We start from the raw sequence: 22,021 nt of genomic DNA, 5'->3' as shown, positions 1-22,021 counted from the left end.
TGAATCTCTGAGTTATGACATATCATATCAGTCATATCATCTTGAAGCAGTTGGAAATCCAAATCTTTGAGAACAATCCTCAGAGGCATGATTTACTGAGTCAATGCTTTGGCCAGGTTGAATACATTGAAGAGTTTCTAGTATTCTTCTTGAGATTTTTCTTGGATTTCATTGGCAAAAAGGGCCATGTCACATGCTCCTTTGAAAGGTCTAAAGCCACTCTGTGTCTTTGGGAGGGTTTCTTCAATCATAGGACGTAGGTGATTCAGGAGAATGTGTGTCAGGATTGTCTTTATTGACAAGACATTGATATTGACAAGAAGGAACTAGCTTGGTCATCTCTACAACATTATTTATCTCTTTCCTTGAAGATAGTTAAAATCCTGCACTTCTGAAGTTGGGTGGTGGGTACTTATTCCTCCCAAATCTTTGGGAGGACAGATTCTCACAATTACAATGGTTGCAGTCAGGAATAGAAGAGATATATCTTTCCCCAGAAGAAGGAGAAGGGAATATGTATGTCTCATGAAAGTAGCGAAAGTATTGAGAAACATTGTGTCCCAGTCACCAATGCTGTGCAACAAGTCATCTAATCAGCTAGTCAGGTCTAATAAAATGAGTAGATTTGCTGAATTGCTATTATCTTGTAAGTTAGCCCTCCTCACTTCATGTCAAACTCTATCATTAGGGGAATGGTGGAGTACAGTATTATGAGAATGTCTGCCATGAATATGTGATTGCCTTCAAGGATCTTCAGGACAGCTCCTAAATGAACCTATAGAGACCATGACCATGCCATGCAATGTTTGGATACAGTCCTCAGCATGACGACACTGAATGCCATCGACGTTCCAGAAATGCCCATGGAAAGGTAGCCACCAGCTCTCCAGCCAATGGATGCTCTTTAAATTCAACTCCGTGTCCAACTGATCACATGCTGACTGGATCAGCAACCCCGCCACCAGACATCCTGCCTTATATCCCAGTTGTCGTGTTGACCCCAGTAGTCATTGGTGGAGGCCTCGGAGGAATTTGAAATCCAGAGGGTAGATACCAAAAACATCTCTTAACCATAGCAGGACTGAGCAGTCTGCTTTGCCTTTGTTGAAACCACATGCACATGTAGAACCTGTTGGATGTCTATTGTAATTCCTAAGGCTGCAATGTTGGGACTGACATACATTACTAAGTTTCATTCTTTTTATTATGACATTAAATTTATTGATTAGTGCAATGCCTTGCCCATTATTTACTGCCAAATACTAACTCACCTTCTCATTTGTTTCATTCTGAATGTCAATACATGATGTGACCCAGTAGGATATGTGCATTGAGTGGACACTTGTACTTAGAGCTGCACAGTTCAGAGGATGAGTCTGGTGAAACAGTGGCAGGATTTACTAGTGAAGGCAGGCTGTATTGTTGTCCTGTCTGAATCATCAGTGGCTGATTGTTTGCACTATGAGTAATCCCTTGCAAATACATATGTAGCTATTCTGGCAATGCTTGCCTCAGTTCTGTATTCTTCATTTTCCTCTTCTGTCTTTTCAATATTGTCCTCAACTGAAGATGATTGATGAGAGCCTTTGTCCTGCTCAACAACAGTCTGTTGTTCAAAGTTGTACAGGACAGAACACATTACTATTATTTTGGAGATCATCACTGGGGGTTCTGAAGGATGACTCTCAAACTTATTTAGTCATCTGAAGTATTATTTCAATCTAGTTTTCCCAATGACACACCTAGTTGTTGTATTACATCTTATAGTCAGTGTGTCAGTAAACCTTTAAGAGATGTTCATGATACTGTATCACAGCATGTGATTTTATGGTATAATGGTCTGAAATGTCACCTTACTAGGGATTACTTGAAGATTGACCTCATCGGAGGTGTGCTGTGTTGTGTAACTTCTTATTGGATCTCACAATACATGTTATCCATGCCTAGTTCCTATTGCTACATGGGATAACATAAACATTGGTACATCAGGTAATTACCCTGCTGGTGGCAAAACCTGCAATATTGGTATGTGGCTCTCCCTTGTGCTCAATGAAAACTCCTGTTTGCTGTGGGGCTACTTTAATTGCCACATGTGCACAGTTGATGTAGGGCTATATCTGTCAAAATTCGACTGTGCAGGCTAATGCGAGTGTCTGGTCATTCTGTCTATTGTTCTCTCATTTATAGAATTCCCAACACAAGCAATCCATCCAACACTTGCCGTGCACATGTATGCACAGCTCAAGATGAATCTGTTAGTATCCAGGAAAAATCAAAAGCGAGGAAAATTAAAGGCAGCGATGATTTATACAGCCATTGGCAATACGTTTGTTTAACAGGTCTGCTAACTGACAGGTCCTCATCTTGCAATCTGCCAATCTCTGTCAAATGATTAATGGGGTGTGGAGACTTCATGAACATTTGCATCCACATTGACAATAAAACCCAGCGTGTTCAAAACACAAAGCTGATGTTATTGGCAGAAGTGGCGGATGATCCATCTTGATCTCCTTTTGAAAATTACAGCACCACAGTTGTCAACCAAATCAATTCTCTCTAAGTGATATCAAGAAATACTGAATGAAATAACAGAAGTATTATGGTGCAGAAGGCAGCCATTCAGCCCATCAGATCTACAGCAACATTTCAATGAACATCATTAACTAGTGCCATTCTTCTGCATTTTTCCCATATCTTTGCATTGGATAACAAAGATATGGACCTCAACAACATCTTAGTTGTAGTATTGAAGACTTGTGTCCTGGACTAGCCAGAAATGTCTCAAGATGAGCTATCGCAGCACAGCAGCTACAACACTAGCATTTAAATGACAAAGTGGAAAATTGCCTGGGCATGTCCTGTCCACAAAAAGCAGGACAAATCTTATTCATCCAATTATTGACTTTCAGAGTCATAGAGCACAGAAACAGACCCTTCAGTCCAACCAGTCCATACTGACCATAATCCCAAACTAAACTCGTTCCACCTGCCAGCCCTTGGCCCATATCCCTCCAAACATTTCTTATTCATGTACTTATCCAAATGTCATTTAAACATTGTAACTGTATTCACATTCACCACTTCCTCTGCAAGTTCATTCCACACACAAGCCACTCTCTGTGTGACTAAGTTGTCCCTCATGTCTTTTGTCACCTTAAAAGCATTCTCCCTAGTCTTGAAATTCCCCCATCCTAGGGAAAGGACAACTGCCATTCACCTTATCTATACCCCTCATGATTTTATAAATCTCTATAAGGTCACCGCTCAACCTCCTATCCCCTCAAGTTCCCATGGAAAAGAGTCCCAGCCTATTCAGTCTCTCCTTATAACTCAAACCCTCCATTCCTGGCAGCATCCTGGTAAATCTTTTCTGAACTCTCTCCAGCTTACTAACATCGTTCCTATAACAGGGTGACCAGAACTGGAACAGTACTCCAGAAGAGGCTTCACCAACATCCTGTACACAAAGCAATGGAAAGTGTCATCAACCATGCTATCAAGTGTCACTTACCAGTAATCTGCTCACCGATACTTACTTTAGATAGGGCTCTTGAGGTACAATAGTAGTGTCCCTTCCTTTGAGCCAGGGGACCTAGGTTAAAGTCCCATTTGCTCTAGAGATAATAAAACGTTGGAACAGGTTGATTAGAAAATAAGGCTCTTGTGGTACAGTGGTAGTGTCCCTACCTCTGGACCAGGAGGCCTGGGTTCAAGTCCAGTCTACTTGAGGGGCATGTTATAACATCTCTGAACAGATTGATTAGAGAAAATATTTACTCATTTTGGGTTCTACCAGAGCAGCTCATAGACAAAAGTGCTAATTCACACGAACGAATGAAGTGAGAGTACCTGTCATTGACTTCAAGGCATTATATATCTGAAAATATGCAGCAGGCCTGAAAACATCTGTAGAGAGACAAAAACAAAATGAACATCTTAGGTCTGTGTTCTCTGATCTGTCATCAGAGGTGCAATCTGTTCTGTTGCATGTTTCCAACATGTTCAGTTTTCATTTCAGATTTCCAACATCTGCAGTATTTTAACTTTTTAGTGTGTTAAAAGTCTCCTTTCTAAAAGAATTCCATGAATGTGTTCTAAGTGCCAATTTCAAGGATAAAACTGTAGCAAATACAACTCTTAAGGGTCACTGATTTGCAAAATAATAATGTCACAATTATTTACAATGCTGTGCACTCTGAATTTTGGATTAGGCATTGAAATTATAACAAGTTGGTCATATTTGTTTTAAGCAAACATTTTATTATGAGCCAATATTCCTTGGTTGTTCTGTGAAACTTCTGTTGTTTCCAGGAGTTTTCTAAATGTTCTGAACAGGCAGAACATTAATGTTCCCATGGCTATTATAGCTATGAGTGAGGACAATCAACCTAGATGTTTACCTGCCTCTGGTTCCGTTGGGAATTAGCATAAACTGTTATTTTCTAGAATGAAGTTTGATCAATATCTTTATGATTCTGAAAGGATTTATTAAGTTAGACATAGGGATGCTTCTATTTATAGGTGAGGTTAAAAACAGGATTCATAATTTTGAGATTTTACAAACAAGTGTAGTAGGGAATTCAGGAGAAACCTCTTTGCCCTGAGAATGGCTAGAATATGGGCTCAGTTACCATAAGGAACAGCTAAGGCAAATACTAGAGACACATTTTTGCAGAAAGCTTAAACATATGAGGCATAAAGAAATAGAAGGATATATTCAGGGGCTCAATGGCCTACTCCTGGTTCATACATTCTTTATTTAGAAGGACATGGTGACAGGGCTAGATTACAAAGGTTCAAAGGTGGCTTGTGTGCATCATACTCTGTTGGATTGTTTGTGTGCTACAAATGTGACATAGAACTGTCACAAAAATATTAATTTAATAAAACAAACAGTTCAAAACTGTAACATTTGCTTTGCTTTTCACATTATTTTGTGTAATCCCATAAAAAAAATTATAGGCCATTTAGTCTTATTTTGGTGGTGGGCAAATTGTTGGAATCAATCCTGAGAAATCGGATAAACTGTCACTTAGAAAGGCACTGGTTAATTATTGAATCATAGAGTTGTACAGCACGGAAACAGACTCTTCAGTTCAACTCATCCATGCCGACCAGATTTCCTAAATTAATCTAGTCCCATTTGCCAGCATTTGGCCCATGTCCCTCCAAACCCTTTCTATTCAGATACACATCCAGATGACTTTTAAATGCTGTAATTGTACCAGCCTCCACCACTTCCTCTGGCAGCTCATTACATACATGCACCACCTTCTGCATGAAAAAGTTGCCCCTTAGGTCTCTTTTATATCTATCCCCCCTCAAACTATGCCCTCTATTTTTGAACTCCCTACCCTGGTGAAAATGCCATGGCTGTTCACCCTATCCATGCCCTCATAGTTTTATAAGGTTCTATTAATGTCAGCTTCTGACGCTCCAGGGAAAATAGGCTAAGCCTATTCAGCCTTTCCCTATAGCTCAAACTCTCCAGCCCTGGCAACGTCCTTGTAAATCTTTTCTGAACCCTTTCAAGTTTCACAACATCTTTCCTATAGCAGGGAGACCAGGATTGAATGCAGTATTCCAAAAGTGGCCCAACCAATGTCCTGTACAGTCGCAACATGACCTCCCAACTCCTCTAATCAATGCACTGACCAATAAAGGCAAGGGCACCGAATGCCTTTTTCACTACCTGTGACTCCACGTTCAAGGAATTATGAACCTGTAACACTCTCCAGGACCTTAAAGTTAAGTGTATAAGTCCTGCCCTGATATTTACCAAAATCTCTTGGTGGCCCATGGTGGTTTTTTGGCCTGGTATGGCCTCAGCATGGACTTCTAGCTTAGAGGTGATTTAGGTCCAGGTGGGCTGGAAGCAAGGTGCCGGTGTGAACTGGGTTGGAAAGATTGTCATTCTGAACATTTTATTTCTCTATTTTTCTAATTTATTCCAATGGTCTGTAATGCTGGAATTTTTATTTCTGTATTTTTCTAATTTTTTTTCCTAAGAACTTGTACTGAAGAATCCATATCTATGTACCTCATAGCTAAGAAGGCACCATAAGTGGGACTTGTAAACTTTTCATGTGACAATAAAGCTAATTTAATTCAATTCAGTTCAAAATGCAACACCTCATGTTTATCCAAATTAAACTCTATCTGCCACTCCTTGGCATATTGGACCATCTGATCAAGATCCCGTTGTACTCTGAGATAACCTTCTTCACAGTTCATTACACCACCAATTTCGATGTCATCTTGAAACTTACTAACCAGTCTTCCTATATTCACATCCAACTCATTTATATAAATATCAAAAAACAGTGGGCCCAGCATTAATGGTTGCAGCACACCACTGGTCACAGGTCTCCAGTGTGAAAAATAACCTTCTACCACCACCTTCTGTCTCCTACCTTCGAGCTAATTTTATGTCCAAATGACTAGTTCTCCCTGTATTCTACGTGATCTAACTTTGCTAATCAGACCACCATGCAGAACCTTGTCGAATGCCTTGCTGAAGTCCATATAGACAATGTCTACTGCTCTGCCTTCATCAATCTTTTTTGTTAGTTCTTCAAAAAACCCAAACAAGTTAGTGAGACACGATTTCCCATGCGCGAAGTCATGGTGATGATTCGTAATCAGTCCTTGCCTTTTCAAATACATGCAGATCCTATCCCTCAGAATCCCTTCCAGCAACTTACCCACCACTGATGTTAGGCTCACCTAAAGCCCTATAGTCTATAGTTCCATAGCTTTTACTTACCACCTTTCTCAAATAATGGCACTACATTTACCACTTTCCAGTCTTCCAGTACTTCACTTGTGGCTATTGCTGATACAAATATCTCAGCAAGGGGCATTGCAATCATTTTCCTAGCTTCTCACAAAGTTCTGGGAAATGCTTGATCAGGTCCTGGGGATTTATACACCTTTATGCGTTTTGAAATGTCCATCACCTCCTCCCCACTTTCCAAGACATAACTGTTTATTTCTCTAAGTTCTTGAGCTTCCATATCATTTTCCACACTAAATACTGACCAGTCAGGGATAATCAGCATGGCTTTGTCAACGGAAGATTATGTCTTTCAAATTTTTTTGAATTCTTTGACGAACTGACAAGGAGAGTCAATGAAGGTAGTGTAGTAGATGTAATTGTCTGCATGGATTTTAGTAAGGCATTTGACAAAGTCCCACATGGCAGACTGGTCAAAAAAGTAAAAACCCATGGAATACAGGATAATGTGTCGAATTGAATCCAAAGTTGCTTAGTAACAGAGACCCTAAACTCTTCTTAACAGTACCTGGATTTGCACCTTAAGTGCTGTAAGCTGCAGGGCTATGGGCTGCGAGCAGGAAGATTGCATTAGAGTGTCTGGGTGTCTTTTGGTCGGCATGGACAAGATGGGCCAAATGGTCCCCTTCTGTATCATTTCTGTGCTTCTGTGATTTTAATACATCGCATTAGTTCTAAAGTGAAACTTGTGAAGTGCCTGAAAGTAACTGACTCCATCAGATTTCTTGAGGTCAAGGAAGTTGCATTCATTCATTCATTCGTTGATTGGCAGTCCCTTGCAGGTCAGGATGACCCTATTCCCCTCTCAGGGTGAGTCTGTAAGTGGCTGTACAGACTGATGTGGTTACTGCAGGCTCTGTTAAACTTGGGGCAGGTGGTAGTCACAGGAAGGGGTGGGTGGGGCATTGGTGTGGCAGCACGCTGCTTTCACCTCGTTTCCCTTTTTTCCCGATGGAAAGTCTCAATGTGCTTGAAACCTTCCTGGACGCTCCTTCTCCACTCAGGACAGTTTTGGGCCAGTGATTGCCAGGTGTCTGTAGGAATGCATCGCCTCATCAGTGAGGTCTTGAGGGTATCACTGAAGCATTTCCTCTGTCCACCTGGGGCTCACCTGCTGTTTCGAAGCTGGGAGTAGAACATCGGTTATGCAGAAGACGTGCTTAGCTCATCGTAGCCAATCAAGGGTGGTCAGTGCCTTGATGCTGAGGATGTTGGCCTGGCTGAGGATGCTGGTGTTGGTGCATTTTCCTTAGAATAGATTCACAGAATCTTGCGCAGGCAGTGTTGGCGGTACTGCTCTGCTGCCTTGAGGTATCTGCTGTAGACAGTCCTCGTCTCAGAGCCATATAGGGTGGGAACCACCACAGCTCTGTAAACCATGATCTTGGTGTTGGACCTGCTATTGTTGTCCTTGAATACCCTGTTCCTCAGGTAGCCAAAGACTGTGCTAGCACACTGGAGGTGATGCTGGATCTCTTCACCAATAGTTGCTTTGGCTGACAGGACACTTCCTTGGTACTGGAATTGGTCAACATTCTCTAAAGCATCCCCGTGGACCTTGATGGTTGGGGGTTTGCTGTACAATGCCAGGTCAGGTTGGTGGAGGACCTTGATCTTGCGGATGTTCAGGGTGAGACCCACGCTCTCATATACCTCCGTAAAAGTGTTGACAATGGCCTGGAGCACATCCTCTGAGATTGCACAAAGGCAAGCATCATTTGCAACTTGATGACACTGCTTGGGGTGACTTTGGTTTTGGCTTGACAGTAGAGGCTGAATAATTTCCTGCAGGTTCTGTAAGTTAGCTCCACTGCAGCGGGGAGCTTGTCGGCAGTGAGGTGAAGTTTTGCAGCGAGGTAGATCGGGGCGATGTCGCAGCCCTGCTTGACACCGGTACAGATGGAGAATGGATTGGTGATGGAGCCATTTGTCATTACCACAACTTCCATGTCATTGTGGAGCAAGTGAAGGATGGTGACGAAGTTCATGGTGTAACCAAAGCGGAAAAGGATGTTCCATAATGCTTCCCAATTGATGGTATCAAAGGCCTTTGTAATGTTGAAGAAGGGCACGGTACAGGTGCAGGTTCTTTTCTCTGCATTTGTCCTGCAGCCGTCATGCCATGAGAATTATATCCATCGTACTCCTCCATGGCTGAAAGCCACACTGAAATTCCAGGAGGCCTCAGCCAATGGAGGAAATGATTGAGGAGGACCTTGGTGATGACTTTTCAACAGTCAACAGCAGGGAGATTCCTTTGTAGTTACCACAATTGGACATTTTTTGAAAATGCTCACGACTGTGGCAGCTTGGAGCTCTCCTGGAATGCTCTCCTTCTTCCAGACAAGGCAGGCAAGGGCATGTAGCTGCAACAGGAGCTGTCTGCCTCCACACTTCAGTGCCTCCACGGGCATACTGTCTGCTCCAGCAGTCTTGTTGTTCATAAGCTGGCGGATGGCCTTCTCTACTTCGTGCAGGGCTGGGGTGTTGCTGAGCTCATGGTGTGTAGCATGCTGTGGGATGCATTCAAGGACACTTGGATCAATGACAGGTGCTTGCTTGAGGTCTCTGAAGTGGTCCCCCCAGCATGGCTCGATGGCTTCCTTATCTTTGATAAGAGTCAATCCGTCCTTGGCCAGCAGTTAGGTGGAGCCTTGGATGTTTGGTCCGTAGGTGGGCCTGACAGCACAGAAGAAACCCTGCATATTGTGGTTGTCGGCCATTCGTTGGGCCTCCAGTGCTTTCTCCACCAACCACCTGTTCTTTATGTCGTGGGTTTGTTGTTGGACCTCGACCTTCAGCCACCTGCAGGCCTGTCTTTTCTCTTCCAAATGCGGTTGTTGTTTTACACTCAGAAATGCCATGAGCTTTTGACTTAACAGCTCTTGGATCTCCTGATCATTCTCATCAAACCAGTCTTGGTGTTTCCTGACTGATTGAGTTTTTGCAGGCACTGATCATGGTGGTCTTGCGGGTGGACAAGACGCTTTTGGAATCCCTAAACTTGGTGTTGACAAGGGTCGCTAGGTTTGTGGATCGGAATTGGTTTGTCCTTCTAGATGGAAATGGTCATGGGTTTGGAAGGTGCTTTCTAAGAATCCTTGGTGAATTTCTGTAGTGCAGCTTGTAAATGGTACATAAAAAAACAAAAGAACTGCGGAAGCTGTAAATCAGGAACAAAAACAGAAGTTGCTGGAAAAGCTCAGCAGGTCTGGCAGCATCTATGAAGAAAAAATTAGAGTTAATGTTTCGGGTCAGGGTCACCAGACTCGAAACCTTAACCCTGTGTGTTATAAATGGTACACTATGTTGCTACTGAGAATTGGTGGTGGAGGGCGTGAAATTTTGTGCATGTGGTGCTAATCAAGTAGCCTGCTCTGTTCTGGATGGTATCAAACTTTTTGATTATTGTTGGAACTGTACAGATCCAGACAAGTGGAGAGATTTCATCACACTCCTCACTTGTGTTTTGTAGATGGCTGACAGTCTTGGGAGACAGTAGGTGAGTTACTTGCTGCAGGATTCCTAGCCTCCAGTCTGCTCCTGTAGCCAGGATATTTAAATATATTTTCTAATTAACCTGTTCAGAGATGACATTGCACACCTCTTGAGCAGGTGGGACTTAAACCCAGTAGAGGTAGGCCTGTACTATAAGAGTCCTTATGTCACAGACCACAGTATTTGTATGGCTAGTCCAGTTAGATTTCTGGTCAATGGTAATACCCAGGTTTGATAGTGGGGATTCAGTGATTGTAATTGTATTAAGTGTCAAGGAATGATGATTAGATTCTCTTTTGCTGGAAATGGTCATTGCCTGGCATTTCATAGAATCATAGAATCCCTTCAGTGCGGAAGCAGGCCATTTGGCCCATTGAGTCCACACTGACCCTCTGAAGAGCATCCCACCCCCTACCCTATCCCTGTAACCCTACATTTCCCATAGTTAATCTACCTAGTTTGCACATCCCTGGACACTGTGGTCAATTTTTGCATGGCTCATCCACCTAACCTACACATCTTTTGACTGGGGGAGGAACTGGAGCAAACTCATGCAGGCACGGGGAGAGTGTGCAAACTCCACATGGACAGTTGCCCAAGGCTTGAATTGAACCGGGGTTCCTGGTGCTGTGAAGCAGCCATGCTAACCACTGAGCCACTGTGCATTACTTACAAACATTACTTGTCACTTGTCAGCCTAAGTCTGGATATTGTCCATGTTTTATTGCACTTGGATATGAACTGTTTCAGTATCAGAGGAGTCATAAAAGGTGCTGAACATTGTGCAATCATTGACAAACATTCCCGCTTCTGACCTCGTGATTGAGGGAAGGTCATTGATGAAGCAGCTGAAGATGGCTGGCATTAGATCCTGAAGAACTCCAGCTGAGATGTCCTGTTGCTGAGATGACGCACATCCAACAACCACAACCATCTTCCACTGTGCCAAGTGGGGGGTGGGGTCACATGTTCTGGAACATGTTTTCGCTAATATTGTAAAAATGTTGTCTAGGCCCAGGGCTGTTTGCAGTATTCAATGCTTCTAGCCATTTCTTGTTATCGCATGGAATGAATCAAATTCACTAAAGACTGGCATTTGTGACACAGAGGATGTTTGGAGGAGACCAAGATGGATTATGCGCTCAACACTGATGGCTGAAAATTGTTGAAAATCCTTCAGCCTTTATATTTTGCTCCTCTGTTGTTGATGAAATTTGTGAAGCTTCTTCCTGCAGTGAGTTAATTGTCCACCACTATTTTTGACTGGATGTGGCAGGACTGCAGGGTATAGATCTGATCCATCAGTTGTAAATGCTTTGCTCTGTCATTTGCTGCTTATCCTGTTTGGCATTCAATCATTCTGTTTTGTAGCTTCACCAGGTTGACCCTTCATTTTTAGGGTATGCATGGTGCTGTTCTTGGCATGTCTTCCTACATTATTCTTTGAACCAGATGATCACCTGGCTTGATGGGAATGGTTGAGTGGAGGAAATGTTGGGCTGTGAGGTTAAAGATTGTGTTGGCACAATGCCACATAACATGATAGAGGGTATTCTCAATGTGATGAAGAACAGCTATGTGGTGATCACTCTTACCAATACTGTCTTGGACAGATGCATCTGTGTCAGACAGATTGGTAAGGATGAGGTCAAGTTTGTTTCTCCCCCTTGTTGGTTCCCTTACCACCTCCTGCCAGACCCAGTCTAGCAGCTATGTCCAGCTTGGTCAGTAGTGATGCTGCCAACCCAGAGTACATTGTACACCCTTGCAACTCTCAACGGTTCCTAGAAATGGTGTACGACGTGGAGGATTCTGATTCATGAGCTGGTGGGTAGGAGCATTACTTGGTCATCAGCAGGTGGTTTCCTTGCCCATGTTTGAACTAGATGGTATGAGACATCATGGGGTCTGGCGTCAATGTTGAGGACTCCTAGGGCAACTACCTCCCTCTTATCTATATATCACTGTGTCACCATCTCTGCTAAGATGCCCTGCTAGTGGGACAGTGCATTCCCAGGAATGGTGATGATGTTATCATCATAGAATCCCTAGTGTTGAAACAGGCCATTCGGCCCAAAAGGTCCACCTGCCTCTCTGAACAGCATGCTACCAAGACCCATTTCCTATGTCTAACCCACCTAGCCTAAACATCCCTGGGCACTATGGGTAATTTAGCATGGCCAACCCACCTACTCTGCACATCTTTGGACAGTGGGAGGAAACCGGAGCAAACCCATGCAGACACAGGGAAAATGTGCAAACTCCACACAGACAGTCACCCAAAGTTGGAATTGAACTGGGGTCCCTAATGCTGTGAGGCAGCAGTGCTAACCACTGAGCCATCGTGCTGCCCAAATTCTGGGACACTAAGATATGATGCCATGAATTATGACTGTGTCAGGTATTGCGTGTCCGTGAGACAGCTGTCCTAAGTTTGTAACATATAGGCCAGACCATGTAAGGATAGCAGTTTCCTTCCCAAAAGGACACACTGGAATATCCTTTTGGCCTCACTTCTAACCAAGGAGGTATTGAAGGTCTGGGACCACTACAGGGTGAGACTAGCAGGAATTCTGCCTTTTGCCATTTTGTGGTTTCACCTATATGTATGTTGTCCGTTTGCAAGGGAATGTTGCTGTAATTGTCTGCATCCAACTCTACAAAAACTCCTGAGGAAGGTTCACTGGTGTAACCAGTTTCTGATTTTGATTCACTCTTTCTAGACACAAATACACCAGATAGTTTGGGAATTTTATAACTACAGTTCCAAAAACAATTTTGTGAAGTAATGAGGACACCGTTTCACAGTTAAGTTATATTATTTTTATTTGTTAGAAATTCTATCAGTGTTTGAACATTAATATTTAGACAGCTTGCCACAATTTCCATGTCCCATGATGCAAATGGTAAAACACAAAAGGCACGTATTCCATGGAAATTGGAAACAAATTTTGTAACATTTAGAATAGTTGCTTTCATTTTAACACTGTAAAACATCTTCTCCATGTGTACGTTACAATGAAAGTGTGCACTGTAACTGTCTCAATTATGATCCAACATAATGGTATCATTACATATAAACTCTTTAAAAATATACTTCTGTCAAAAGACTTGATGACTACTATATACACTACAAAAATAAATTTTCATATAAATAAATTATATGGCATACATTTATCTTTGTAACTGAAATGACACAAACCCATCTCTACCAAAACAGGCAGGTGATGAGACCCAGTTTGAATATTTTTACTTTTGCATCCTCATACTAAAATCTACGAATTCTTAATGCAGCTGTTATATATCTTTCCTATTTAGTTATTAACATTAGTAAGCACTTTATACAGATTAAAATCCATTACAAAATAAAACACATGTAACAGAAGAAAAAAAATCCCTGCATTTTTTGTTATAAACTGGCATACGACAAATACTGTAAGAAAACATTCTTATGATACAAAAATATAAATATCACAAAAAAATACATTTTTTCTTAAAAACATAGTTGCCAGCCACTGAGAAGTTCTCCCTTTGCCAATGTGACTATAGGAGAAAATGTCTACATTGTGCAGAAGCAGCAGACAGTAGGGGAGGGGAGAAGGTACGCATATCTATATATGCATTTGATAGAATCTGTGCTGGTAAACAAGAGGGAGAAAATACTAGTGAGAAATGACAGATGCTAAGGCAGTAGCAGTGGGAAGCCACTCTAAACTGTTAACACAACCTAATATACACCAGGGCAGCTGAAGTTAGTTTCAATGAACACCATACAGTTTTTGTTGTGGATCCTGGATGATCTAAGGTCAATCCACCATAAGTGTCACAGTGAACTCTTGGTGAATGTCACATACATTTCTATACCAGTAAGTCAACTTTTGTTATGTAAAAGCAAGTTCACAATTAGGGTTAACCCTTAGTGTGCTAACGGCAGTAGCTTATTTTAAAGATTAAAATAGAAAATATAATTCAATCTACTTGCTACGTGACACAATTTGGCATCATCTGTAACTTCAATAGCAAAACAAATGTGACAAAGTAACAAAATAATTCATAAGATTGCTTTTGGCAGTAGTGTGAAATAGATGATCTTGGATCAATCATTTGTTGTACTCCTCTCCTGACTCTCTTTTCTAGGAAAGGAGTGAACTGGGCAGCAGGTCCGTATCACCCATTTGACATCATTGGTCAAAAGTAAAAAAAAAACCCAAAATCCTTCAATAGTGAACATGCGAAGAAACATTTAAAAATTAAATGATTTGCAATTTTCATCTTGTTGTATTTGCATGGAGATCCTATGTGTGTCATCTTAATGCATATGATAACACATTTATTTTGGGTGAGTTAACAAATTCATTAAGATAATGCACAGATGGATTTCATGTGAATGTCGGTTTCTTACAATTATCACCAATGGCAATTTCATCCCATTAATGATGAACCCATTCACTACCAAAACAAAAGCAAAAGCTAGGTAAGGCCTCTGGACAGTCATTAACAGAATAATGTGGTTCAATTACAAAAGTAATTTGGGTTTTTGAACACTGAATGGAAAGAAAGAACTTACATGTATCTTCCATTTTCTCAGAATGCCCTAAACTGCCTTATAGCCAATGAAGTACTTCTGAACTACAGACTTCCTGCATTACATCAGTAACTACGCTTTTCTTTAAAGTACATACTTAAGGCTCCTTTGAAAGATTCATAACTTGCATGTCCACTTGATTTGATTTTATTGATGCCAAATATGTGTAGTAGCAGTAGTAGGTGAGTTTAACATTAACATAAAGTCAGAATTAAGAAGAGACAGTTTTCTCCCCCTAAATATTTACACAAAGTTGGATTGAATTAATGCCTCCCTATCATAAGCTTTCAATGCTGAATGCATATCTTTACAAATATTAAAATCTATACTAAAGAGAACAGTGTCTAAGCTTAATGGTGGGTCATTTTCAAAAATGCATTCTATTTAAATTGAAAATAAATAAAGAAAAATATAAAAAACTGCCTCTGTGTTAGTCTGACAGTTAGAAATTCCGATACAGTTTATCATTCAAAGAATCTGGAGGGGATCAATAAATATACACACACTAAGGGTTAAATTAAAACATTACAGACCTGTATAATACACCGAAAGAGTCAACTAATGCTAACAAGGCAATAAAGATTAACGTGCTTTTCTTCATATCTGATAATTTTAAGAACCACGCATAGCGTGCTTGAAAGTTAACAGTAACATTTTATACTACCACAGGGTTGTGATATGCAAAATTAAAATATTTTAACAAGATGTGTATCTTTACAAAAAGAACTATCACATGAGCAATATTTGCATAGAATAATTATACAAGTAAATTATACAATATCTTAAGCAGCAGCAACAAATGCTGACATTTATGACTAGATTAAGCGTAAATGTGGCACAGATACACAGATCAATGTACATAACATATAGATCATACAATATTGTTCCCAATCCATTCACAGGAGGTTTTCAACTCCCAAAATTATACTACTTTACATTGTACATTTGTATAATACATATGTGTACATCCTTTAAATATTTTAAAAAAGAAATATTTAACAAATATTACAATAGATTAACAGTTGCTGTAAACTGTTTTCCCAGTTCAGTTATTGTGTTTAATAGCCTTAGAGCTTCAAGGATCAGACAATGCAAATGAAGAGTTTTCCAATCTTTGGCCATCTGTGCATCATAAATTCCATATTGGAAAGGGTCAAATTCAATACCATACCATTAGGAATGGATGTTGAGAAAGGTTTCAATAACTCTCCTCATGTTTTAGAGAACAGAATTTGTGTAAGGACAGGGAGGTTATTTCCATATTACAAAAACACATTGATTAAAATTTCCATATTTGTCATCTTTTTAAATCCATCTATAACTAATTAAAACAAATGTAACGGAGTTATATCAGGATGTAATTTTCTGCCCTTTAAAATAAACATTGCTAAATTTTTCCTCTTCTACCTAACTGAAGGAATTTGACAGGGGTGTGAATGATTCATAGTATTTTAGACAGTAAGGCATCTCTCACTGAATTTCCTTAGGAAACGTACCTAATGTGTTTTGTTCCCATTTCTCTGTGTTTCACAATCAACGTCCTGCAACTCTAAAACTTCGACCTTTGAGTTCCTTCTTTCATAACGTGCATTAAAAGGCACATGAGGATCAACAAATGCTCCTTCATCAGTTCCACTGTACCCTTTGCGATGTGGGTATCCTCCAAATACATTTTGGTTGGGTATGGGAGGATGCACAGCCACAGTAACTGAGGCTGTGGCGGTCACAGTAGTGATAGGCTGGCAGTATGTAGGTGCCGTAGCACCGGTGGCAGTGAATGTTGGGTTCCTAGTCTTATGAGAACAGGATCTATGAGTTGGATGATTCCGATTACCAAGTTTGGAATGCCCTTCACGAGCAGTTTCAAAAGCATCCATGCGTGGTTTGTAAGGAGGCAGTCGAAACCCTTCTCTAGCCTCCAAACTGTGGTCCCTACAATTCCTCCAGGATTGTTGATGTTTAACATCCTGTTGAGGAGGTGGCTGTGGTCTTGGGGGTTGATGTAATCTGCAATCTGACTGAATAACCTGTAAACAAGATAAATTATTAGTACTTATCATATCAATTTATTCATTATTACACTGCAGTGTACAAAACAATGTACAACTTAATTAAAAATTTAATTGGTAGTAGACTCAGGATGGACAAAAGTCATGCAGCATGCTTTCACCTTGAAAAATATTTATTAGAATAAGTAATCTGGGAAAGCCATTAACATAGCTGAAAGTTTGAAGAAAGAATTCAGTGTATTTCCAAGGAGAGAGATTATAGTGAGAAAGCTTGGTTGTGAATAGCAAAAAAGAAAAGGCCCTTTAATATTCCTAAAGGTTCTCTATTGTTATGTTAAAATTTATATCATCACAGAAGATTTCCTTGATCACTATGGAATTTGATTTCTGGAATCACGCAATTGCCTGAAGTAAAACATATGTCCAGAAACCACATCAATCAGTGAACTGACATCAATTTTAAATGTGGTTGCTACATCTTGTCCAACTCCTTTTAGCAGGAGGACTTTGAAGAGAATGTACGTAATATATAATAATTGGAAAGCATTATTAGTGTGCAATTATTGTTTACAATGTAGGAAATTATATCTGCTATGGAATTCACTGAAATTTTTACCTGTAATATATCCACACTAAGTAACAATACAAATGTTGCTGGCAAATAATGGTCATATGTCAAACATTACAAGCATGCCTTTAAAGCAAAAAAAAATGTATTTTGTTGTTAGTATGTCATTTTGAATGAAATTAAAGAACTGATGGCTAAACGAAAAATGTTGAAGCTTTAAATATTGGCAAGAAGCCTTGCTTTTGAAAAAAAGAACTGGCTTCACTTACTGTAGATCTGGGGAAGACAGGATTCTCAGTTGCTTCCACCATGATCTGGTGGGCTGGTGCAGTTGAGCTGGGATTGGATCCATAATGCTGAAGCTCTTCACTGATTCCGGAAACTGTGGTCTGTGAGCTGTATTCAGAATCTGAAGTGTCAGAGCCATTATTTCCTTGCTCAGGGTGAATGGCGAACCTCACAACTCGAAGTGGTGGCTCCAGTGATGGAGTAGGCAACCTGGTTCTCCCATCTAGAGGTGAAACCTATGAATGTGTAAGGAGTAATTAGTCTCACCTAGAGTTCACAACACTTTTGTAGTCAGATCCAGTCATTTGAAACATCTGGGTGGCATAATTCTTTTCACACAGGGTGCAGAGGGAGTCTGAAGAGAGCTCATTCACTAACATGGCTTTTTGTAGCACAGCAACACTGTGACCAGACATAATACTAGACACAAACAGCATATGTGTCATGGTCATAGCATTTAGAATACCTTTTATGATTTGTAAAACCATGGGGTGATTGAAATCTGGGCTGGAGGGGGTCATAAAGGGAATTATGTGAGAAATGAGAAACAAAATGAGGTAAAAACTGGTTAAATCACTTTTACAGACTGGAAATGCAGCTTAGAGATGAAGTGGTAGCAAAAGTCAGACAAAACAAGTGTTCTTCACTGTGGAAGTGATGACAGCAGATTTAAAAGTGAGAAGGATGTCTTTAGAGGAAGGGGAGAAGTCAGTGTTGTTGAAATGATAATGGTAGGTGATTAAGGAGGAAAATGGCAGAGATGGATCATGGAATCGTCAGGTGAGTGTCATGGAAGAAATTATTTTGGAGGGGGAAAAGTAGGGCTCTTGTGGCACAGTGGTGATGTCTCTACCTTTACATCTGAGCCAGCAGGTCTAGGTTCAACCCCTATCTGCTTCAGAGGTGTGTCATAACATGTCTAATCAGGTTGATTAACAATGTTGGACCTACATGTGACTGCAGTCCACATAACAATGTGGGTGACTGTTAAATGGCCTTCAGGCAACAAATACTGGCCTTGCCAGTGATGCCCCAAAGATAAAACACTCTGGAGAGAGATGAAGAAAATACAAAGTAATGAGGGATCAGAGTGAGCAGCTTGGGGATGTTTAAGGCAAAAAGGGAGAGGGATTAGCAGAGCAGCTGCAGTGATGGCTGAACCACAGTGACAAATAAATCTATAAGCTCTTCTTCCTTAGAATTAAAAGTATGCAGTCACAAGGGGAATGTGAAAGAGATTCCGGTGCCCCGGTCCCTAGCTTTACCCTAGGTGACCTTGGGAATGATTTTGATGAAAGAAAACAAGATGCACTGAATTTTGATATGATGAAACCTATTCTAGCAACTAATCCAAGACTAGCTATGTGCCAAATATGCATTTGCTTGCATCCCTCTGAAGTTTTTTTACACTAAGAATAGCTAACCTCAAGTGTTATCCTTAGTTTTTTATTTTCTTATTTCCTTAACAGTCTTAGCTACTGCTGACCCCTGATTGCTTTGGGTTCACCTGGTTGTGGAGTTATGCAAGCAACTGTCACATCAAGGTCTATCCTTCAACAACAGCATGGACAGTGACCTGTAATCTTCCCTGTTCTTTTGCGGCTCAAGTAATAGTGAGAGGTACAGACACTCCAATCTGTCTGGCATTAGCCATATCAATAATGCTGACTTCCTGTTAGTTGTACGAGGCTATGGGGTCAAGAAGGAATTACGTGATCTATGAATCTATTAACCTCAGATACTTTAGTTCTTAATTTTTTCCTGAAAAATATGGCTCAGATTTCTGTGATTTTTCAAATCCATCATTTGTTCATGATTGCACCTATTTTGTTTCCTGGTAACATGTGATAGTAGTATAAAGTCACCAATCGTGTGTGTCCAGTGCTGTGCATTAAGGGTGTGTGGATCAGAGATAGGACAACACTAGGAATACACTGGTGAATAATTCCTGAAAGCCGGCCCATCATCTACAAAGGCACAAGTTAGGAGTGTGATGGAATACTCCCCACTTGCCTGGATGGGTGCAACTCCAACAACACTCAAGAAGTTTGATACCATCCATGACAAAGCAGCCCACTTAACTGCTCCATATCCATTCTCTCCACCACCATCACTCAGTAGCAGCAGTGTTTACTATCTGCAAGATGCACTGCAGAAGTTCACCAAAGATCCTTAGACAGCACCTGCTAAACTTCCATCTAGAAGGACAGTCAGCAGATACATGGGAACACCACCTACAAGTTCTCCTCCAAGCTGACTTGGAAATATATTGTCCTTCCTTCACTGTTGCTGGGTCACAATCCTGGAATTCCCTCCCTAACAGCATTATGGGTGTACCTACAGTAAGTGGACTGTCACAGTTCAAGAAAGCGGCTCACTAGCACCTTCTCAAGGGCAACTAGAAATGGATCATAAATTTTGACCAAACAGCAATGCCCACATTCCACGAGTGAATAAAAACAAATTGTCATGCGCATTCTCCGACTCTGGTCATTTTAAGCCTGGCTCTGTTAAGAATGCAGAATTGGTGAATTCATTCTTATTTTCCACTTAGAACATCTCAAAGTCCAAATATAGCAGGAACATCATGAAAATAAGGAAATAAATACCTCAGGATATGGTCCAAAGCAAGAAAGAAGGACTGGAAGTAGCACTAATCCATTGAGAACACCCAGAACAGTTAAAATAGCCAGGACTGCAAAGAAGTACCTGTAATAGTTGCAAAGAATAGTGCAATTAATTTTAAGTTGCTCCTTACTCATGCCAAACTAATTGCATTTTAAAAGTCAATTACAACACAAACCTTAGTGTAAATACACAGAGAAAATACCTCAGTAATTTTTTGCCTTTTACATCAGTGAGGCTACATCGCACATTAGTTGATCAAATAAAGCACAGTACATTAGCTTGTTAATTTTATTGACAAACAAATGTTTATATGGACTGTTATTCATGAATAGTTTGTTACGCATATAGAAAAATATGGAACGTGATCTGAATGACTGGACAAGCCCATACAACATGCACAATGAAAGGGGCCCCATTACCTTAACCCCAGCAGAAGCAAACAAATGAAGTAAAGGGTGCAGAATTTAAACAATTTAGTCTAGGGGCAGGAGAAGCAAAGTCTCAGGCAGTTAATCCACTGTGAAATTCTGCTGCATCTCACAACAGAATCACTAATTAAATCTCAAGTGTATCAAGTAGGCTTTCTCTCACAACACTAATCAAAACTTTCTGCCTACAGTCTTCAGAGATTTAGTCTTACTAAATAGCTCAAACTGCAATCCTTTATAAAACATGAACCAACATTCTGCTGTAAAATGCTGTCAGTTCAATAGAAGATTCTAGCATTGTGTTTGATAAGAGCACTCCACACAATAGCATCACTGCACTGCAAACTAAATCTTTTGTGGTACAATTTAGCATTATGAATACTCTTGTTTTGCGTCAACCATTTCAAGCATAAAAGCCAGAATTTTTGTGAAAAAGTAAAAGCATTCAAGTGGTCGTCGATTCCTACCATTCAAGGCCATAACCGGGTGTTTGCATGAATACCAAGGTAAGCTTTAAACTGTTTAAGAGAAGGTCGGTATACAACACAGCTGGGCCTCAGACTAAACTTAAGGACACATTTTTGAGTAATGACTTCAAGGCCGCAACCTTGGGCACGTTTTTAATTAACTTGCACAAATAAAGGATTATTCTATTATCTCATTGTACAGCAGTGGAACACAGTTACCTTCACTATGCCCAAAAGCACAATGATGCATTTTTATATATGCATTCATTTGAGCAGCAAACATTATCTTACTTTTATATTCACAAACTACAGACATTGCACTACTATCCAATATGAAATAACAATATTTATATATTATTTATATTAATATTAAATATTATTTCACATATAAGCAGTACGTTAAAGAGTCATTTGTATCCAGTATAGATTTTACTTTAACTTGGATTTCATTCTCAAGGCAGGTAGCAGGAGTTGGCAAAATTACCAATATGGTCTGCTTACCTCAGTAGAAAGTGCCTGCAAGGATGACATTTTCATTGTGGGGTGTGCTGGCTGCTGTAAGCCAGCCTACCCATGAAAATATTTGGAGGCAGATGCGAGACTGCCGACTAGAGAGGTGAATTATTTAAGAAGTCCAACTTGGTGATGTATGACTTCTTTCGAAGTTACGGTTATGGTAGTCCTTCAGCTCTCAACCCACCTCCATATGCTCCCCATTCATGCCACATACCCACTCCCTAAGGCTCCACATGCG

At 40.5% G+C, this 22,021-nt stretch overlaps 1 protein-coding gene across 1 annotated transcript in view; it reads right to left on the bottom strand.

Moving 5' to 3' along the window:
- Nucleotides 1–13,122: 13,122 nt before the first annotated feature.
- The window catches only part of ptch1 (patched 1), a 60,051-nt gene continuing 51,152 nt past the window's right edge, over nucleotides 13,123–22,021 (bottom strand). Inside the window, exons 19-21 of the mRNA XM_048595294.1 lie at nucleotides 20,354–20,453; nucleotides 17,726–17,980; nucleotides 13,123–16,906 (exon numbers count right to left, since the gene is read on the bottom strand). Of these exons, the coding sequence (XP_048451251.1) occupies nucleotides 16,376–16,906; nucleotides 17,726–17,980; nucleotides 20,354–20,453 (886 nt within the window). The 3' untranslated portion in view covers nucleotides 13,123–16,375. The remainder of the gene's footprint in view (nucleotides 16,907–17,725; nucleotides 17,981–20,353; nucleotides 20,454–22,021) is intronic.

The sequence above is a fragment of the Rhincodon typus genome, chromosome 3, assembly GCF_021869965.1.
Source record: "Rhincodon typus isolate 14 chromosome 3, sRhiTyp1.1, whole genome shotgun sequence".
Lineage (NCBI taxonomy): Eukaryota > Metazoa > Chordata > Chondrichthyes > Orectolobiformes > Rhincodontidae > Rhincodon > Rhincodon typus.
This window is presented reverse-complemented; position numbering and strand designations above follow the sequence as displayed.